This window comes from Borostomias antarcticus (assembly GCF_949987555.1).
Source record: "Borostomias antarcticus genome assembly, chromosome: 22".
NCBI lineage: Eukaryota > Metazoa > Chordata > Actinopteri > Stomiiformes > Stomiidae > Borostomias > Borostomias antarcticus.
In genome coordinates this window covers 15,034,019-15,056,346 of record NC_140255.1, presented here as the reverse complement: position 1 = coordinate 15,056,346, position 22,328 = coordinate 15,034,019, and the positions used below count along the sequence as shown (strand labels likewise).

General features: G+C 43.1%; 4 protein-coding genes across 4 annotated transcripts; 1 reads left to right on the top strand and 3 right to left on the bottom strand.

Annotated features, from left to right (window-relative positions):
* Positions 1-1,624: 1,624 nt before the first annotated feature.
* On the bottom strand, positions 1,625-4,853 carry LOC311323811 (dual specificity protein phosphatase 13B-like; the record flags this gene model as incomplete). The annotated part of the gene is made up of 6 exons (XM_084456108.1): positions 1,625-1,784; positions 2,149-2,183; positions 2,442-2,536; positions 3,146-3,334; positions 4,183-4,403; positions 4,699-4,853. 6 exons carry the CDS (start codon positions 4,851-4,853, stop codon positions 1,625-1,627), a joined length of 855 nt encoding a protein of 284 aa, XP_084312234.1.
* A 3,413-nt stretch (positions 4,854-8,266) lies between these two features.
* LOC311324257 (dual specificity protein phosphatase 13A-like) lies at positions 8,267-9,543 on the bottom strand (the record flags this gene model as incomplete). The annotated part of the gene is made up of 3 exons (XM_084456681.1): positions 8,267-8,484; positions 8,893-9,110; positions 9,416-9,543. 3 exons carry the CDS (start codon positions 9,541-9,543, stop codon positions 8,267-8,269), a joined length of 564 nt encoding a protein of 187 aa, XP_084312807.1.
* Positions 9,544-10,287: 744 nt separating this feature from the next.
* Positions 10,288-11,351, bottom strand: LOC311323810 (dual specificity protein phosphatase 13A-like; the record flags this gene model as incomplete). The annotated part of the gene is made up of 3 exons (XM_084456107.1): positions 10,288-10,502; positions 10,814-11,031; positions 11,215-11,351. 3 exons carry the CDS (start codon positions 11,349-11,351, stop codon positions 10,288-10,290), a joined length of 570 nt encoding a protein of 189 aa, XP_084312233.1.
* Positions 11,352-11,859: 508 nt separating this feature from the next.
* samd8 (sterile alpha motif domain containing 8) lies at positions 11,860-20,410 on the top strand. The gene is made up of 6 exons (XM_084455978.1): positions 11,860-11,994; positions 14,306-14,872; positions 15,741-15,836; positions 15,919-16,036; positions 17,142-17,292; positions 17,619-20,410. The coding sequence occupies exons 2-6, from the start codon at positions 14,325-14,327 to the stop codon at positions 17,921-17,923; spliced, it is 1,218 nt and encodes a 405-aa protein (XP_084312104.1). The 5' UTR covers positions 11,860-11,994; positions 14,306-14,324; the 3' UTR covers positions 17,924-20,410.
* Positions 20,411-22,328: the final 1,918 nt, after the last annotated feature.

Genomic DNA, 22,328 nt, shown 5'->3' with positions numbered 1-22,328 from the left:
TCCTGTGTAAGACAGTGACGGTGATGACAGTGTGTGGAGAGGCTGCATGGAGCCAGTAACATCACACTCGCTTTTCACACCATCAAGCTCCTCGATTTTTCCTTCCATGTCTTCTTTCTCTGCCATCATTCATTTTGACAGTAAAATCATTAGACCTGTGATATTCAATTCCTTTTATTATGACAGCATCTCTCTCCCATTGTGCCCCAGAGAGCATCTCTTATTAAGACAGCTTCAACGTTTCATCTTATTTCAAAGTTTGACCTGAATTTGTACACACAGGCTCTGAACCGCGCTGGCATTTTTCTGTCATCTAAAATCAAGCCTCTTAAAGCACTCCCAATTTAACAGTTCACTGCTGGATTTCAAGATATTAAGAGAAAGCGAATACAATAAGAGATTAATTTATGACTTGCAAAGTTACATGTACTGTAGCTCAAGTAGGCTATAGCAATAATTCCGTCTGATCTTTAACATACTGTACAAGTGCATCTCAGAAATGTTTCTCTATTTTCTATTCTCTCAGAATATTGTGAAAAGGTCCATTATTTAATTAAACTTAATTTAATTCAAACAGTGAAACTTTCATGTAGTCTAGATCCATTACACAAAGTTATATATTTCAAGCCTTTTTTGTTTTAATCTTTATGATTGTACAGTATGTTCAGTATGTTCTTTATAAACTCAATACTTGGTCGGGGCTCCTTTTGCACAAATTACTGTGTCAACGTGGAGCGTGGCATGGAGGCAATCAGCCTTGAAATATTTCACTACATGTTTAATTAATCTATAATATATATATATATATATATATATATATAAATTAATTACAGAAAATAATGAACTTTCCACACTATTCTAATTTTCTGAGATGCACCTGTATTTTACATGGAACAAACAAAACAAAAACGGATATCAGATGTTGAAGAAAACAAAGGGATGATATGGTGTTTGATCATCACAGCAGGTGAAGTCCAGACCGGAAGGGACTCTTAACTAAATTTTACAGTTGCCAATCCTAATACATTCTATCCTCTTTATCTCTTCCCCCTCACCCCAGGCCTAAGGATGTGTCCATGTGATTCAGCCCCCCAGGGCTAAGGCTGTGTCCATGTGATTCAGTCCCCCAGGGCTAAGGCTGTGTCCATGTGATTCAGCCCCCCAGGGCTAAGGATGTGTCCAGGTGATTCAGTCCCCCAGGGCTAAGGCTGTGTCCATGTGATTCAGCCCCCCAGGGCTAAGGATGTGTCCAGGTGACGCAGCTGTTCCAGGAAGCCAGCGTTGGACAGAGTGTTCCTTTGCTTGCGGACGGCCTGGATAGCCTCTGCCAGAGAAAGTCTCGCTGATCATGAGGAAGGCCAACACAAGCGTGGCCAAGCGACTGGTTCCCCTGGCACAGTGGACCAGCACCCTACCTGCACGGACAGAGCATGTCTTTGCGACATGTTAGCCATGCTGCAGATGTTTTTTTTTTTTTTTTTTTTTACAGTAGCCTACTTAGTCATACACTGTAAGCAACTGAACAACGATGTCCATCAATCTTATCTGTGCTTTTTAATGGGCTCTTCATGCCTTTTTGGGAGAGCCCCTCCTATGAACTCAGCAGTTGGGTATAAGAATGGACTCAGGTCAAAGTCTCTGCTGTCAGCGGTACTCTGTGGTAGAGGATGCTAGCATCTGCATAGAAGCTTGGATCGGTGTCTATGTGCTGGGGTCCGTCTGCGGCATTCACAACGTGGGTCACGCCCACATTCTGGAAAAGGACCTTATCCTGGGCTGTAGCCCTGGGAGAATGAGTATGACAAGAGTCAAGAAATAAAGGTTTAAAATGAAATGAAGAAACATAAGAACCAATTCTGTGAATGGGCTAGTGAATGTGCACCTCATAGGCTACTGAATAATTTCCACATATGTGTATGTATTTGCATGTATCTGTCGGTAAATCCTCTTTTTCCCATGTGTTGTTTTGCTCATGTCACCACAACGACTCAATTGGCAGACACGGTGGAGCCGGCCGCTCAGTCGGTCCCCGGGTGTCATTCACACGTCTCCGACGTAGAAACAGGGACAGGCTTGGTTGACAGGACCTGTGGGCCGTCTGTTCCCCAGCAGGAGCTCAGCAGATCTCAGGTGGGCGGTGCCTCATACCCAGGCTCCTCCTCCTGGCTCATGTCCGTCTCCTCCTGAGAGAGGGCGGACTGTTAGTACATCAATATCAGTGTCAAGCCGCATGTGTGCTAGACTGAGTACAGTATTGCACTCTAAAATCAGCACAAGTACCCATTTCGATTTGGCAGGTTAGCGAGATCAAACTGAAAAGCTTGAGTTATAGCTGTTTGTCCTACCAGCACTGTGAGTAGGCTATCTGTTTGTTCTTCAGTCTTCAGAAAGCCTGCCTCTTCTTCTGCCCATTAGAACACACACTACACACAGCAGCCCACTGTGTCCCTGTGTTTTCCTGTTGAGTTTTTGAGTTCGCCTGTTATAGTTCTGAGATCATTGTAAAGCTCGGCAGCGAGCAGACAGCTGGGCATTCCTGAGTGGTCCGGACAGGGTGAGTGGGGGAACTGTTTTCCACTGGCGGTGGTGATACAGGCCAGAGACAGCTTGTGTTGAAACAGCAGGTAATGTAGTAACAGCAGGTGCCAGGGAACTACACCAATGCTTCCAGATGTGCGGCTCTAATTGCAGCTCCAGACTTAATGCTGCTAGCTGTCACGCTTTAAAATGAATATAGGCTTCATGAAGCTTTCATATAAACGGTGTATCAAATGTGGTAAGTCTTAGGATAATGATAAATTCTGGACTACAACAGGCAAATAAGTAATTTATTTCTTACATACAGTGCAGATTGTTACCGACAGTTTCTTACATACACAATATTGTAGACACAAAGTATCAGGCAAACATGTAATAGAAATATATATATATACTCACATACATACATACATACATACATATATAGCCTACATACATACATACATACATACATACATACATACATACACTATAACCATATTGAAAACATACATAGATATATAGCCTACATTCTTAAACTATTAATGTAATATCTATGCAACAGAAGGGGTGGTGGACCAGCAGTATGAGCAGTGCCTCTGCAGTGATGGAGTCTGTTGTCATCTACCCTGGTAGTGGAGCTGTTTGTCCAGCTGTCTGAGTTGCTCCAGGAAGCCAGCGTTGGGGCAGATGTTCCTGTGGGCACCGACGGCCCTGATGGCCTTGACCAGGGTCATGTTGTCCTCGATCATAAGGTAGGCCAGGACCAGAGTGGAGGACCGACTCAGACCCATTGCACAGTGGACAAGCACCTTCCCTGGCAAGGAGGGGTTGGGGGGGAGGCGAGGGATCACACAACACATTATTGTATTACTGAACATATTATACCTGGGCATGGCTCTGTTCACCCAGCTCTCTGGCATCTCTGGTCTTTTTTCATACCCCTGCCTGAAGAAGAACAATGCATGCATTGGTAGGTGTTCATTTTATACAGATACATGTATGTCCAATTTGTTACTTCAGTCTGGATTACAAACCTGTAATCCACAAAGAGTGGAGTGCTTTTAACTTCTAAAAGTTTAGTACAGTGTTGCAACAAATGTCTCTCCATCCGCGGGGTAGATCATCCCTGGTTCCTTATCATGCGCGGAGTGGCTCAGAGCCTGGGGGAGCGTGTAATAGAACTGTCTTCCAGGCTGGTCGGTGTGTTTCAGCTGAGGATTACTGTCCAAGACACGCTACACACCGGAGCCCTGGGACCGCCCCGACCGAGGGGGAGGAGACCTTGTCTCATTACTGTCATGTCTGATACCGGATGTACTCTGCCTGCCACAACCAGGGAGCAGAGCAGAGCAGACCACAAACATAATTGTGTAATTTCCATGTCCAATGAAAGTGTTGCTTGCAAATTACCGGGGCAATCCATTTATAACCAATTTTCCTGCCCGAGGTCCTGTCTTATGAGAAGATTACCAATGGGGGGAGGGGTGGCAATATTGGCCTGATACTGTTGTCAGCATTTGATTTGCATTCTAACTGCTAATGTTTTGCAGCACTGCTGATGTAGGAGATGGATGCTTAAATTAATTTGAAGTAAACAAACAAACAGTATATGTAATTTGGGGGGGTCATATCAGAGGATGATCCAGGATGTTCCCTCCTTACCTGTAGGAATGCTCAGGGCCGTCTTAATGAATTTGGCTGCTGAGTAGAAGAAGGGGCTCATATCGAAGGACGTCATGTCGAAAGCCTCCACTCCATGGTAGGTGATGTTGGTGTCCCTGTAGAAGCTGGTGCCGGTGTTCACATTGAACTTCCCGTCCGCAGCGTTCAGAACGTGGGTGATAAGGAGAGCCTTGAGGGTCCTCTTGTCTTTGGCTGCATACCTAATGCACGCACACACACACGCAAACACACACACACACACACACACATTTGGGAGGCAGTAAGAATGAACACATTGAGAGGTACAGTAACTATCTTAATCTCTGTATTTCATAACTCCTACAGTAGTTGGCACTCATGGGACTGATCCATTGATTTGACTGCTCTAAAATCAGGTGCATCCGAAGTATTTATCAGTATTTTCAAATAGTAGCTCCCCAATGCATGATAAAAAAATCATGCTTAGTTGACCGACAGCTGCCCATCATGTGACTGTAAGAGAGAAATTGGACTCACATGTCTCCTATGTAGACCCTGGGATGAACCTCGTCCAGGTGGCCACTGGTCCCAGGTTTGGACCACATCAGCCGCTGGAGCTCGGAGGCCGACGGGGTTTGGTACCTGCTCTCCCCTGCCTTGGAGCACTCCAAGCAACTACTGCTCCTGGACATGCCTGGGTGGTCCACCTCTGCCTTCTGTCACCTGCTGGTGACACACATCAGAGGTTCAGCTTTGATCTACAGTAGCTATGATTTCCCCCTGATTTGTGGATAACATCCTGCTTGGATCTCTGTACCCAAGAAAGGGCATCCCCCGTTGAGTGGGCCAAACAGAACCACTTGCAGTTTAACGTAGGGAAGACCAGGGAGATGGTGGTGGACTTCAGGAGGAACAAGCTGACTCCCATCTCCAACCAAGGGGCTGATGTTGATGTGGCCCAGACATTCAGGAAAGCAGTCCCTGGGGGCAGCCTTGACTCTGTGACTGTGGTTGCAGGGAGACGAATGGTGACCAAACTATTGGCCATCATGGACAACGTTGCCACCCCCCTACATGCCTTCCTGATCAAGCCGTGGAGCACCTTGGATTGGACACTACCTTCCAAACAACTGAGACTCCCACTTTGACACGGGAATATTGTATCTTGAATCTTGCACATCTTTGTTTGCACAACCTATGCATCTTTAGGAATCCATCTCCTTTTTAAACACTTATCTGTAATATACTCATCTGTATATTCTTGTTGTATTCTTGTATATTGTATATTCCACTCCTTAGCACAGTACAGTTCATCTGTATTTTACATTGTACATCTGTATATTGTATTGTATTTATACTTGCATCTATGGCATTGTTTTAATCTTCATTGATGTCCCTGTATGTGGCTAACAATTTGCAATGCAATTTCCCCACGGGAATGAATAAAGTGCCTATCTACGTTATCTGTTATTCTGTTCAAATATTCTAATCAAATATTCACTGTAATATATGATGTAGTGTTATCAAGTGGACTAAAAACGCTACCATATTATCAATAATGTCTTGTCCATATTTGCTCTTGGTAAAATAAAATTAGTCGTTAATTCCTCAGATAGACTGGTACAGTATTTCAACCTTTTATTCAAGCGCACGCTCAGTAACCTGTGCATGTACACACTGGGGTGTGTAGTGTACAGCACGCTATACTGTATTCATACCGTATATATTTGCACCCGTTTAGCATTTGTATGATTCTGCTCCGGGCATGGATCATGCAGATATACTATAGGCACTGTCGTTGTAAAGCAACCGTCAGCGATGCGGTGGTCTATTTTTATTCCGGCGGCGTATGAAGACATGCACGTGCTGCTCGGTAGTGGGGTTAGGAGACTTATTGTTGTGTCCATGGGGATGAGTCGTTGAGTCCAAATCTGTTTCAGTGACCTTTAGCGAAGCTGCTGTGGCATATGGAGGTGCACTGCAACATCTTGATGGCTTAATATGTCTCTGTATCTGTCCTCCTTCTCGCAGGGGGATATGGATGAGAATGGCTTCTCGCAGATACAGATGCTAGTGGGGCTAGAGTGGGAGATCCAGCATGTGTGTGTGTGTGTGTGTGTGTGTGTGTGTGTGTGTGTGTGTGTGTGTGTGTGTGTGTGTGTGCGTGCATGCATGTATGTGTGCACGTGTGTGCATTTGTGAACAGGTCCACGCATGCAGGCTCACGTGCACACACGCGCATGCACGCACACACACACACACACACACACACACACTCACACAGATATATATGCATCTATTTTAGGTTGAAGAATAATGTGTGTGTGTGTGTGTGTGTGTGTGTGTGTGTGTGAGAGAGAGAGAGAGAGAGAGAGAGAGAGAGAGAGAGAGAGATCATTACAGAGAGCTGGTGAACAATGTGTCCGCACCTGTACAACACATGATGAGCCTGTAGAAGCTGCAGGCTCTTCTTCCTCCTCCTTGATCTATAATAGCCCCCACCCCTCCCCCCTCCCCTCTCCGCTGAAGATAGGAGGGGCAGAAGAGCTGATTTCCCTGGTGAACATGTTGAGCTGCAGCTCTGCTTTCATAGCCCCCCCCCCCCCCCCCCCCCCCCCCGGCTAACCTGTCCTTCCTGCTCCACTTCTGTGTAATTAAAGATGCTATGTACTGGAAAGTGCCCACGGTTAACAGAGGCCAAATAAAAATGCTCCTTTTCCCAGCTCCTTCAGCCTCCTCTTGCAGAGTTTATGAATTATACTTCCTCCTTGGCTTGGAGGGCTTGTGTGCACAGCATCACAATACACATTTATTTATAAAACAGTGTTATAAGCACATTACTAAGACATCACATGCGTAAACACTCACACATTATCATTATTATTATACATTAGTCCAAGTATCAGACTTGCCTTATTGAAACGCCCGTCAAGGTCTTTCATTCACAGGAGCTACATGTAGGCCGACAGCACGGCCCGTCTGTAGGGCCACTCACTGCACTCTGCCCCACAACCTTTTTTGCTATTTTAACATCTGAATCTCAGCTCAAAATAATTCTGGCATCGTCTTCTGCATTCCCTAAAGGTTATGTGAGACATCGCTATGGGGAGAGAGGGCAGAGAGTGACTTCAGGGGTGTTTCTCCTGCTGCTGCTTGCATGTGTCACAGGGTGGAAATCGAGGTTCCCTCGTGGATTAATGTGCTGGATGAGTGCTTCCCTGTTTGGGAATTTGTGTCGTTCAATATCTCATGTGCTGCTGACCTCATTCCATTTGTCTCATGTTGAAATGAAGACTGCATAATCAATGGTGAAGTTGATCATAACCCATATAAGCAGCACAGTGAAGACTAGGCACAGCAATCTAAAGACACAGAAACAAATACACCAAACCAATGCAATATGTCTCTGATTATGTTACATTTTAACTGTCCGACAACTAACATTTTATGTTACACTTAGAGGTAGTGTTGGATACTCATTTGATTTAAGTAGTTCAAGCAAAAAAAAGTGGAAAAGACATACTGTGATTGATTCCCAGTTGTATTGAAATGTTACATCCTTGTTTCAGCTTACAGATAAGATGTAGGCCTTGATTTGACAATAATTACTCAAAATGTAAACTGCTGTTGACCAAGAACACTTCACCTCTAAGTCACATTAATAAAGTATCATGCTCCGTTCCTTGACCTGAAATTTGGTCCATTGTTATATTGGTGGCAATACAGAAATGTCTGAAGACATATTTCAGCATTAGCATAGCATCCTACTGTACATGCATTGCAAGAGTGAGCCAGCTTTAAAGTAGACCATCTCACAATTATTCAGGTTGAGCAACAGACTCATTTAGGGTGATCACCCTGATCCCTCCCTGTTTATCATTTATTGTCCTTCCCAAAGTCTTGATTTCACTGGACTGTACATCATGATGTGTTTCCTGATGGATTATGCTGCATGTAGAGGTCATCCATGGCTGTTTGGTAACCTCGTCATCCTGATAACCTCTACCCTCTGTTCGTAGGTGTGTGTTCCTCGCCTGCCCTCCAAAACCATCCAGAAGCAGCTGAAATCCCCTCTCTCTCTCTCTCTCTCTCTCTCTCTCTCTCTCTACAGGATCACACACATTTTTTTCTTCCTCTTTCTTTTCAACTGCAGATCTAGATCCAGCAGCAAGGCCAGGAAGTTCCTGTTGGGGTAAATGGCCCTCTTCTGGACCACTTTCTGGAGAGCTCGGTGGAGGGGAATGTGCTGGTACAGCATGAGGTATGCCAACACCAGGGTGGACGACCGGCTCATTCCCATGATGCAGTGCACCAGCACCTTCCCTGGAGCAGAGAGCGGAGGGAAGAAGGAGGGATTAGTCAGAGACCTCCATCTTATTAATATCATACATGACTGCCCTCTCGAACTGTGGCCCCTCTGCTCCCAGCTGAGGGCTAAAAATAGAGGCCACAATTCATTGTCTTTGTTCATCTAAGGTCACTTTTCAGACAGGGTAAGACTGTCACATTAACTCCCATACTTTTGAGAGGCTCTGGGAGTGGATACATGTTCAGACATTACAGACTTAAATTCTGTAAGGTAAGCCTCTTTATTACTGCTGCTTCATGGAAATAATGTATAATATTGAATGTGCAATTATAAGTACAGGCACAGAATTGGAGTTTCGTCATGACAGGGTCTGGTAACATTCCCAACATGGCGAAACACTGAGTCAAGATGAAGAACCTTACCACCGGGTGTTTTTAAGGCTTTGTGAATGAACTCAGCTGCGGGTTTGAAGTACACATCCAGATCAAAGTGGGTCGAGTCATCTGCTGGAATACCACAATACACAAAGTCGTTGCCATAAAACGTTTGGTTCCCTATGCTGCCTCGCTTGGAATGAGCAGCGTTTAATACATGAGTGATACCTAACCTCAGCAATGCAGTCCTGTTTTGGGCTATTGCCCTGGTAAGACAAAGAGAGGAAAGGTGTGTTTGTGAATGTTTTACAGCACTAGTAACTTTTCAAACTTGTCAGAATAATCATGAATGCAGACTACCTGTACACTGTACTGTACTATGCATGCCATCAGTCTACTATCTGATTCACAAGGTAATATGATGACCTTGGGCTGATCCACTAGCATTTTCTGTAACATTACCATGCAGGTTTTTCATACTGTATCAATGGAATCAGACGTCACTTTGGGACTATTTAAAAGTTTATTCCCCCATGCTTAACTCATACACTCCAATGAGAATCATACTTACACATTTCCAATGAATATGTTGGGCCAAACCTCATCTATCTGATTCAGCTGGAGCTTGCATGAATCCAAAATCTTCTGCAGGTCCTTGACAGAGAGATACTCCTTTTTCTTGTCTTTTATGGCTGTCATCTTAATTCTAGTTTACACCTTAGATTAATAAATGACTATGTTTGTAGTGTAAAAGCTGTACGCTCCTCTCCCGCTTAAGGTGATCTGTGGGAGCAGGTGTTTGTTTACTGTCAGACAGTTACCCAATTTAGCACCAAGGCTATATAGCGTGTAGTCTTCTTGCTCATGCAGAGGGTACAGTATGAAAACAAACTCATGGCTTTCACAATGCTCTATCACTGTAATTCAATAAACCACAGACATAGATGAATCACCTGATAAACACTGATAACCATTTGTAATTATGGGACAATATTAAAGGGTTAGTTCTGAATTTTGGACATGGAGTCTCATTTATGACTTACCCATACCCACACTGTGGAGTGTTTAAGTGAGCTTCTTTGAATGCTAGCCATTTCTACTGCATTGTGCTAGCATTAGAATGCCGCTAACGCCGGAATGAGAGACAACATGGAATCAGCTGAAAATGTTCTCCATCAATCAACAATATTATGGGTAAGTTGTAAATGAGGCTCTATGTCCAAAATTCTGAACTACCCCTTTAAGGAGCACTCTTTATACTGGGTCACAATACACTGTTCTAATGTTGTGAAACTGAAACATACACACTACCATGTGGCAGGATCATGCTGCCCACACAGCTCTGTGTAGGTTATGTAGATTACATAACCAAAGAACACATAACATTTCATGTCGCGGCAAGAGATTAAATGGTGCTACACTGCCCTTTGTGGTCAATATGCATCAGTTGCTCGTGTTTTCTGCTAAAGACTTTGTGTGCAATTTCATATCCAGTGCATGAAGCTGTTTCAGAAATCCTCTGTTTGGAAAGATCCACCGGTGCTCTTTGACCTTCAGGATGGCGTCCAGTAGGGAGTACTGGTGATGGATCATCAAGAAGGCCAGCACTAGGGAGGCAGACCTGCTCACTCCGACCGCACAGTGGACAATGACCCTGCCTGGAGGTGTGGGGGAGGAATGAGACACAAAACAAAGATTAGAAGCAATAAAATGCACATGTGAAATAAAACACCTGTAATGTAGCTACAGTACTGTTTAGAAAAGCACATACAGTATAACAAACTATCATTGGTAACTCGTTTTTTGAGGGGCCCTTACATTCAGTTAACTATCCACTGACCAGAATCCTAATCTTCATCAGTTGTAGCATAATCAACAGAGTTGCAGTTTATACTGCAGATGTACTGTAGTTGTTGAACATCTGTAGACTATCGATCTTATATTTTATCTGAGCTCCATATTTAGCTACCTCCTGGGGTGCCAAGGGCATGTTGAATGTACTCGGCAGAGGGGTAGAAATAGCGCGACAGGTCAAAAGAGGCGGAGTCATCAGCAGGCACTCCATGGTAGTCCACATTTGATCCGTAGAAATCATGGCTCCCTTGACAGAACGCCTTGCCGTGAGCAGCGTTCAGGACATGGGTGATCCCCAGTTTCCATAAACTGTACCGGTCATTAGCCACCGACCTGGTCATAAACAACAGGGGGAAAGAACTGAATATCAATCTCTCCCATTGATCCCAAACAGTATAACTGAGAAGTTAAAGTAGCCTATACAGCAAATGGTTTGTGTAAGATTATTTTATTATATTCTTCACACATAAAATGTTATCCCGAGAAGGTGATTTGAAATAGTATTGCATGACTTACATGTCTCCAATGAACAAGTTAGGCCAAACTTCATCCACGTGATTACCAAATCGTTTACCTCCATACAAAACCCTCTCCAACTCCTTCACTGATGGAGTGTCAGAGGAAGAGCCACTCTTCTTCTGGACATTGGACATTAGGCCTACTGTACTTTACATTTTTGGATCTATCATAGTTTACACTGTAACCAATGCATTTATTGTAGTGGCAGGAACAGGTGTCCCAGTCTAAACTAAAAATAGCGACCTTGATTTGAAGGTATGTTAAGTGACCAGCCTTGGATGTTATTTGGGCGTGTGTACTTTCACGATTAAGTCACTCTATGTAGGCTAGGCCTACTACTGGGTGTCACTGTAGTAGCAACACTGAGGTACTAAAGATAAATCCGAACTGTCACAGTACGTTCATATGACCAACCAACAGAGGTCAGCGTTTCCCTACATAACACTAGCCTCTGGGACTTCAGATCACTGCGCAGCGTTCCCGATACAACGCGGCCCTTCTCGCCCTTCGTAGAACATTCTGATGATAGTGTCGCGATACCGTAGAACATTCTGATGATAGTGTCGCGATACCGGACAGTCGGAGCTCTCAAGCGAAGACTTCTGATGCTAACCAGCGAAGAAAGCCAGGATAAATGATTTGCATCAACGCTCCAGTACGAGTAGAAACGTTAAATGTCCAAACAGTTTCGTCAGACCCACGTGAGATGACAGATAGTCAGATAGATCACTACATCAGCTAGCTTAGCTGATTCACTAACAGTGACATCTGATCCCGGTGAGTGCATTAGCATCAAATTAAGCCTTAGCTAAGCTAGCCTTGGTCGGGCCAACTGTGGTAGCTAGCTATATATATAACGTTAACGCAATCTAGAATAGCTAGCTACGTAGCTAAGTTAGCTGGCACTAACACTGAAATGGCTATTCCAGTCATCTCATCAGGTTTCTCGAACATTATTATCTGTCTAGTTGCATTATTTATGTAGTATCTAGCAACATAGTCTGTTTTGACATAGCACACGGCTGTTGCAATGTGTGATACCGCTAGTAACGTCATTCAGTTAGCAGGCTAGCTAATGTTTGCTAGCCTTGTTTGCTAACTCTGCATTGGTTTCAGCCAGCAAGCCAGCAGTGTCCGCGGTCGCCTTGTGTTTTCTTAAATGTCTAAGAGCCTATGGACAGTATTTGTCCTCTGCTCTGCCTGGTCGGGGAAAGGTACTGTGTTCTGCAATAATGGTTGGTTGAGCGTCTCACTGACGAGGGGGTTCCCTGTTGCCTTGGGGGGTCAGGTGTTGCTTCGGAATATTATATTTTTATATTTTGATAACCCTTCATAAATTATTCTTTGAGATTCCCTGAAATAATGGTGGCTGTTGTAGTTATAAACAGTGGATGCTTTTACCTATTTAGTAACAAAGCATAATAGAGGGTGTGGTCACTGGTCTGTATTGAGCAAGCTCTGTTGAACTAGCATATCTGCTGCCTGCCAATGCTTGCATACTGGCTTCACTTCAGAGCAGCCAAAGCAGCCTAAAAACTCTGACTGACTGTATTTTTGGTGAGTGTTCATAACTCTGTACTTAGTTCTGAGCAGGACAAGGAGGGAATAGAAACGTTGATCATTGTTTTAAAAGACTAAACAAAGGCAAAGGGTTTTCTGGAACCGATGTATGTCGTGGAGCCTTCAAGCACAGGAGTGGTCAGTGAGTTGTCCCTCACCAGATTAATTCTGATAGAAGGGACTTTAGATCGACCCCTATACTTTAGTGAAGATGCCCGTTCTGCAGAAAACAGGATGTCTTACACTAATAAGCCAAGCCTTAGCAATGGAATGAGGTGCAAGTCTAAAAATGATTCTAAAATGCTAGGCTAACCCTTAGCAATGGGGTGAGGTGCATCTTTGATGGCATGGCCCCTTTAAGAGACTTGAGACAAACAGACATGAGCTCTTCTAATTGCTAGCATCCCACAATGTAATATAGCCTAGCTACAGTCAACTAAACCAAGTTGTATTATAGTCTACAGTCAGCTAAACAAAACTGTAAGGCCCCTGCCATTATGCATTTCTATGTTGGTGATATACTGCTTTGTCTCCGTATCATAAACCTACATCCCGCTTGTTATCCAGTGGAAGGACAAACATTTCATAACAACCACCACATGTAAACATTGTCTTTACTTTGGTATTTTGGCCACTCTATTCCTACAGTAATAGCAGGCTATCTGTAGCTGCAGATGAAAACATAGTAATGTTGTAGCTACATAGCTAAATACTGTAGCTGTAGGAGCATTGTAAGCCACCCCTTGGTATAAGGTTCACCATAGCACTGGTCATGGGAGCGTATCCTGCTGCGCAGAACTACTTTTAACTGGCACAGCGCCTGTCGAGAACCGCTGATCCAAACAACTTCACAGGCGGCACGTCCTAGGGTCCTGAGAAATACATCAGCCAAATGTCAACTTCATACATCACCCAGTTCTCAAGATAATAATGCCACACTATCTGTCTCATTTAAGGGAGATGGGCATTCGTACCTACGTCCACCACCTGGGCGCGCTCAACACAATTCATTTTTCCCATTGTCAAGTACACTTTGCTCCCTTGTACATAAAAAACTATGCTTGGTGTCTCACTAAAAGTATAGTCTATTCTTCTCAGAGCTTGTCTACTTTTTAAATCCACAGAGTTCAGAACTTGAGGTGTTTAGTTCTTTTGGTGCTTGATCTAAATATTAGGATTCTTATAGGTTAGTATTATCAGTGTTATGTGCATTGTGGGTACAATTATCATTAGCCTAGTTAAAGTTGTTATATTCACAACATAGATCAGATTACTCTTGTAGGTAGTTTGATCATGTTGTATAGATCAGAGATAGAGTTAAATCGCTCTGGTCTGGACTTTTTTTCCACAATGAGTCTGGCTTCCAGGCTACTAGGAAACTAGCAGCTGATTTAATGGAAGCTATGAATGCCCAGTTCACCTTGACCATGTTGTTTGTTTGACCACTAAACAGCTCTCTTGTAATAAACCAAAATTTCCAAAATTAAATTACAGTATTGCATGTGTCTCCTTGTATTTCCCCCAACAGTTTTCAGAGTGCGGAGGAGATGACCCAGCTGAGCGCCCGTCGCTGGACAACCAAACACGTTGCCAGATGGCTGAAGGAGGAAGGCTTCTGCGACTACGTGGACCTCCTGTGCAACAAGCACCGCCTGGACGGCACCAGCCTGCTGACCCTCAGCGAGTACGACCTCCGCTCGCCACCGCTCGAGCTCAAGGTCCTGGGGGACATCAAGCGGCTGATGGTGTCCCTCCGAAAGCTGCAGAAGCAGAACGCGGACGTCCTGGAGGAGCTGGGTATGCCCTTCGACGGACACTCCCCGACCGGCGGCGGAGACTGGCTCTGCAACGGGGAGTCGAACAGGGAGTGTGATAACGCGGAGACCGCCCCGGTGGGGGAGGAGTACCACCAGTACACCAACGGCAAGTACAAGCAGCAGACCAGGCAGCTGGACCCGGAGTACTGGAAGACCGTGCTCAGCTCCATCTACGTGGTCTTGGTGTTCGGCTTCACCTCCTTCGTCATGGTCATAGTTCACGAGAGGGTGCCAGACATGCGCACCTACCCGCCCCTGCCAGATATCTTCTTAGACAGGTGAGTTTGTTGTCTGAGCTGGTCTCCATTAGAAACTCTAGGCTAACTATCAAGAAAACATCCTGTTTTGGGAGGACAACAAAACCGATGCTTTGGTTACAACATGACTAAGCACTCGAATTGCGGAATAGAAAGTAAACATGAAAGTCTAGCATTTCAAGTGTGTTGCGAGTTAAGCCAGTAATGCCTCCTATTTTCAATCAGCAGTCGGGATATCAGACCAGATGGACATTGTGGTAGCTCTACTTAGCAAATGTCTATGATTTGATTCACTTATTTAAAATAGCATCATGTTACATGTTCCAGCTGATCCTACTTTGAATTGGCTAAATTGCTTTATGAACAGTTGTTTACGACTAGAATTGAGTTGCTCGTTGGAATGTCCAGAGAACACCCAGAGAGTTCTTTCTGAGAGAAGATTTCTGAATCTCACATGGTTGGAAATGCCAGATTGCTGTTGGCAAGGTGAGCAAGGAGCTGAGTGTTGCTCTTGAAGGTCCCTCTGGTATGATCTGACTGGACTGAAGGTTCCCATATTGACACTCCATTAGCTAAGATTGAGAAGTGCTTTACACTCATTCACATAAAGTGTCCTGGCAGCTGTACCCTTCCACTACATCAAATTGCATTGACTAAGATTGTTTGAATGTTTCAACCTGTCCTGTGGAAGACTATGTATTTCAGGTAGTCGGTCAGTTCTGAACAATGAAATATCACTTAAGACCCGAATCTCTATTCTATGGTTCTTTTTAACGGTTGGTATATTTTCCTTCTGTGACACTAAACAAAAGTGTGTTACTATTGTCCTGGAGAAATATTCTAGCAGCTCCGATTAAGAAGATTAAACCCATTTATTTCTGTTCTCCAGTGTTCCAAGAATCCCCTGGGCCTTCGCTATGGCCGAGGCGTGTGGAGTGATCCTCTGCAACATTTGGCTGCTTGTCCTGCTGCTGCACAAGCACAGGTACAGTACTGGGCCATTTCAGCCTAATGGCAAAGAAAATCACACTGGACTCCCAGGCTGACTGGACTGGCTGTGTTTGCAGGTCGATCCTGCTGCGGCGCCTGTGCAGCCTGATGGGCACGGTGTTTATGCTGCGCTGTATCACCATGTTCGTCACCTCCCTGTCTGTGCCGGGACAGCACCTGCAGTGCTCAGGAAAGGTACCGGCGCAGACAACATGTCCAACACGCACAGAAAGCAACAGCTCACTCTTAGTGTTCATTTTGACAGCAAATAGTATTTTGACTAAAACTGCTATTTAGTTTTAGGTTGCGATCACACCAGAAAGTCCAAACCAAGGACCAGACCAAATGCGTGAAGTTGCAACATTGTTGCAGTTTTTTTTTTTGGTCTGGTTCGCGTTCACAAGGTCATTTGTGTAATCGAACCAACACATGTAAACAAATGCCACGCGGTGGTACAGGTTGCTCCTCTATTGGCAAAAATTACGACGGAAAATCTATCATTAACCGCATGTCAGTCCCCTACTGTATATTGGAATCCATTTACCCCGCACAAACAAACAACGTGTCCACAGCCAAATCAGAATTTTCTATAGGGTCCATAGTGATGCACTAATAGCCTAATATTTGCGCTACTCACCAAGTACCAGATTATGTCCGCATTGTAATCCAAATACGATATAATGCCCCTTTCGATCGAGAGGATGACAATTCTATCTGTCCTGGGATGTGCATAAAGAAGGCCGTAGGCTATTGATTTCGAGAAAGTGCCCTCCTCAAACAACTGTAACGTGGATGGTTAATTATGTTTTTGAAGAACGATTTTACGGATTAGGAACTTTCAATCAGTCTATCAGTCAGTTTTAGCGCTGTTTCTTGTGATATGTCTGTGCGTCCAGATGCTACGCCAGGGCATTACATTGTAAAGGATTAGGCTACTCAACAAATCTGTCAAATGTCATCACGTAGGCCTAATCGACCAGAGCTTAGGGTAACCATAGTTGTAGGCTACTCTTATCCTGGTCAGTCAAAATATACCAACAAAATGCATTAATGGGCAGAGCCCTGTGCTCTCTGAGCACCCTTTCTAGTTTAGTTATTGTCTTGTCTGAAAATAACTAGATAAAGGTTGTTGACGAATAATTTTAATCGCCGAAATTAACACTGCACTCTTACTGTTAAAACACTGGTTGAACGTCAAAGGGAGCATGGGTGCTCCTCAGACAGAAGCAGGCGTACACTCGGATGTGTCTCCTTCTCTTTAACACGCCTCTCTGACCTCTGTCCCCGTCTTTGTCTCCAGATGTACGGTGATATGTGGGCAAAACTGCACCGAGCTGTGGCTATATGGAGCGGCTTTGGAATGACCCTCACAGGAGTCCATACATGTGGCGACTACATGTTCAGCGGTCACACTGTGGTCATAACCATGCTCAACTTCTTTGTCACTGAATGTGAGTGTTGCATATCATTTTAAGTTGTTTTAGTAGGTAACTTAAACAGTTTCTATTTTAGATTAACAGTTAGGGTTCACAGAAACCTTTAGTCTGTCTAATATAATACTCAGATTCACACTATCTTGGAAAACGTATGCTTTGTCCATTAGCTTCCATCTAGTGTCAATAGTCATATTGAAATTTACATCAAGACCACAGACTGTTTCGACTGCATTCGGCTATAGTTGGGGTATGTACTGAGAGCAAGTCTAGTGAAAATATAATGTAGGTCTTATTTCTCTTGTTTCAAGCAGCCATTGACAATTGTTCAATTTGTTCCTCAGACACTCCAAGGACCTGGCACTTCATTCACACCCTGTCATGGGTCCTGAACTTGTTTGGTATCTTCTTCATCCTGGCTGCCCATGAACACTACTCCATCGATGTCTTCATCGCGTTCTACATCACTACCAGACTCTTCCTGTACTACCACACACTGGCTAACACGAGAGCCTACCAGCAGAGTCGCCGAGCTCGCATCTGGTTCCCTATGTTCTCCTTCTTCGAGTGCAATGTCAACGGGCCCGTGCCCAACGAGTACTGCTGGCCCTTCTCTCGGCCCGCCACCATGAGGCGGCTCATTGGGTAGAAGGGCGCTGCGGCCAGGGCGCGGAACAACACTGTGGGGCCTGTGCTATTTATGCTGCTCTCTCAAAGTTGCCAATGTGGGTATGAGATGTCTCCATTTCCAATAACTGGAGACTAACTGGCTTGTGTGGTTTTGATCCTAGCGGTGCCATGGTCCGACAGGGTACAGAGAGACAAAACTTCTCATATTCAGAGATTTAGAGGCTGGCGTGCTTCTCCTGCCAGCGTGTTTAAAGGGATTAGACTGAATCTGTCAACCCTCTGGAGTTTGTTAGAAAATGTATCTTCTCATTTATTTCAACTGAAAAGTGAAATCAGCCAGGTAGGTTCTAGTGGTTTTATGTTTTTGTTTTCAAAGGGATGTGATTGTGGGAGATATTTCCACACCTTTTCAACACAAGCTGCATTGCAAAGCTAAGAATCTCTTAATGTGCATCGTTGAGTGTCTGAGATTACTAGTCTAAGAGAGTTGTTCGTGGTGGTCATAATTGGGGACACCATCAAAACAGAATTCTCAGGCACCACAAACCTTATTTTCAAGTCAAATTAATTTTGACATCTGTGATTTAACAGCTATGAACTGTTAAAACCAGTAATTTTCTATTGAGGTTCTGATACGAGTAGATTCTTCATAACTCCATGGTACAGTATTTTACGATTTGTAGACTAATCACCCTCTGTTCAGAGTGAGCCCAAGTCACTTATTGATGGGAGTAGATGGGTCAACGGCTACATTAGTGTGGGCGGCCCTGAAAGCAATACCAAATACACAGTGTATCTTAAGTGTTGCTGAATTGCATCATTTTTGTTTAACAACATCAAGTTCAAGATGGTTAGCCAGATTGTATTCCTTGATTACTTAAGGCAGTGCAAAACGCTTCGGCATTTCAAATGAAGGTACAACTATAGTTTGGACAGTATTACTTGAATGCTTATTTCATGACCTATTGTTATAATTGTTACAGTATGTTGGTTTCCTTTATTTTATATTATGCAGTTACTATTCTGCCTTGTTCTAAGAACACCATGCTAAAAGAGAGACATTAACAAGGAATTTGCAAAAGCAGCCAAAAATATGGAATGTGAAATGGTGTACAATAGTCTTAAATATCATTCCATTTGCCAATTACTTTAGGTGTAACCGTAAAATTGTCTTTATAGAAAGAAAATATATCTCAGATGTTAAATATTGTGGAGCTGTGTTCAACTTGTACACTTTTATTTTGTGTAAGTGATCAGACTAACAAGCTTATCCTACAAGGATATTAACCTTGAGATATTTTCTAAAGTTTGGCTCTTCCACAGATCCTGAAAGTCCCAATGCATTCATTTTTTACTCTTAATTTATTTCATTTTGTATGTCAATAGTTATTTTTTTTATATTTCATGTACAATGTTGTTGGAACATGCACTTGAACTAAAAATATGTTTACAGTTGCTCATAGTGATGTATTTGTTTCAGATGCTGTGCTTGTGTGATTAAGACTGATTGCAGATTGTCCCCACAAACAAATCATCATAAAACACTGGAACTGTCATTCATGCTTACATCTCATCTTGCACATATGAGCAAGTTTCAAGTAATGTTTTTGTTTTGTCCTTCTTGTTTAAAATCCTATCCTCTATAATGTCAGAGTTTTCAACAGCATCTTAACACCAGCTCACGAGTGCAAGCTAACAGTAAAGAACTGCGAATGTTACAGTTGATAAATGTAACATTATAGCTCTTCTATTTGTAGCCATGCATATACATTTTGTTAGTTTAATAGCAAAGGTGATGGTTTGGTTGAAGGTATGTTATACAATGCAGACTACTTTCAGGATATAGTAACTTACTAGCTACCAATATAATGGAAATGTAGCAATATTGTGGCATGGTTATCATGCCAATAATGACATGCATCTCTTACACCATTAAACAGTTGAAATCTATGGCATTTGGGAGTGATTTTCAATAGAAGGGAAATATGGCAAATTGTGATATTGTTTTCTACAACGAGAACAGTGGGTAGAAATCAGAAAATTCCAGAAATCAATTTCAAAACTATCCTACCCAGTGTAGTTACACTGTAGCTACAGACACATTTTGACACATTTTGAACAACAGTGGATGTGTGGACTTCTGATGGTGACAATTGTTTAGTCTGCCAGCTTACATCACACCATCTTCACTGGCGCAGTGCCCTAATGTGCTATTCAACTGTGCAGGTGACCTCAGTGGTTATACTTTCTCAGCCCCCACCATCTATGTGTTTATCTCAGTGGAAGAGACTGACAACCATGACAGTTCTACTATGAGGGTTAAAAATGTTCACTAAAAGTTCAGTAATAACTAATTCTACAGAAGGCGATGAGTCATGAACCTGTGCTATTTGCCCAGCAGGCAGTAGCACAACCCATTGTACCAAACAGATACATTGCATTTGCTAGGAAGTGTTGTCTTGTGAAGGATACTACAGTACCACTAAAAAACAGTAGAGCCATTTACTTCCTAATACATACTTTTTCATCATCCTAATGTTTGTGAACCTTTGACCAACATTTTCTAACCTGTGTTTTTACTGATTTTTTGCTGTTTATTTTACTTTTTTTAATGTCAACAAAAAAGTTGCCACTGGTGCATTAATTGAGAAGGTGGTACCATACTGTACTGATTAACTCATTAACTGCACAAATTACATCAGTTCATTACTGTGCAATATTATTGACTAGACTGATTTGTTGTGCTCTTGTCACTATTACTAGTTATTACTACAATTAATATGACTTAGATCTTCAGGAAAAATGTTTTATTCAAGCAAGCGATAGTCAAGATGGCTACATTTCATGAATTTAAAATGCTGTCATAAAAATGAAAAAAAGACCTATTGTAGTGTCGTCTTATTTCTTCCAGTCTGACTTCATCAGTTTTTAAGTTCTTTCCTTTATATGTCCTTTTTTCGTTTGGAGTTCTTTTCTGTGTTTTCTTTGATGTACATCATCAGAGTTTCCCATCCCTTGGCTCACATGTCTGGGACACCAGCAGAGTTGGTCACAGTGGTGGCCTTCTTGGCCTGCTATTTTTGCCGCCTACCGCCTCCTCAACCTGGGAACGCAGAGAGTCCGGGGACTCCAGCTGGTGGAGAATCTCACAGCACTGTTGATCTCCAGCAGCATACCTGTAATCTTACCGACCAGGCTGGCTGGCTGTGCTCGATCAGGTGGTACAGACGCCCCAGCATCTGTTGGCTAGGCAGGCTAAGGGGGACAGTGGAATATCATATGCAGTTAGATATAAACAGACAGGAATGGTGCTGGCACAAGGTGGAGAACAAGAGCAATGGAGGCAAACTCTTATGGCAATAGCATTACCCTACGCAAGACTAGCACCTAGTGGTTAGTTTAGGAACTCCATGTCTAGTCAGTTGTATAAAGCCATTCACTGCTTCAAGACATCCTGCCTTCCAACCATTGATACTAGTGCAAAGTGCCCGTTCAAAATGCACTTGGTGTAACATAGTTGCGTCCCCCTCCCCTGTATTAGGCTATAGTACAGGGGTGGCCAACCAGTCAGAGACTAAGAGCCACAAAAATTAATGTGGTACCACCCAGAGCCACACCATATATACCAGCGTTTCTCAACCTCCAGGCTGGATGCCATGGACCTGAGCCAGCTTGGAGTGGGCTAAGCCACTTTGTTTTGGTGCTCAGATGGGACATCTCAGAGTGAACATTCTTGGATATGACAGTTAACATTTGTGATATGACAAATTGACAATTTGATCTGATGGAGTTGACAGCCTGATTGACTTGAATTGACAGTAGTTTTATTGTACTGCTGAAATAGTACTGATCATGCATTCTTTGCTGCCACCAGTGCCTTTTTCATTTTGGCGCATATATATATATATATATATATATATATATATATATATATATATATACAGACACATACACACACACACATTTATAACAGGGCTTATAATGCTAAATACCAAACTAGTCCTTTAACTGATGATGCCTGCAGCTTAGTAGTGACTCAGGGGGTACACGATACCATATACTGTAGAAGTATGTCACATGTGTAAGTCAACTTGTGTCAATATCAAAGATACAAGATTACCCAAGATAGTAAATGAGGTACTTTATCAGGTACTTTAGATGCAGGCTAATAAGATTTATTTGCCAAATAGTAAAATTAAAAAAATAATGTATGTTACAAAACATACAGTCAACAAAGTAGTTTTACAAAGTAAAAAGGTAAAACACAATATATAATTCATAGGCTACAGGAGTAGCCTAATTATCAGGCTATCAGCTCTAAACTAGATTAGCTTATAGGAGTCTCAAAATAATGTAGTATCATGTTTCACCGCTTTCTACTATCTGATCAAGGTTCCTTATGAAAATATGTTTGAAGATATATG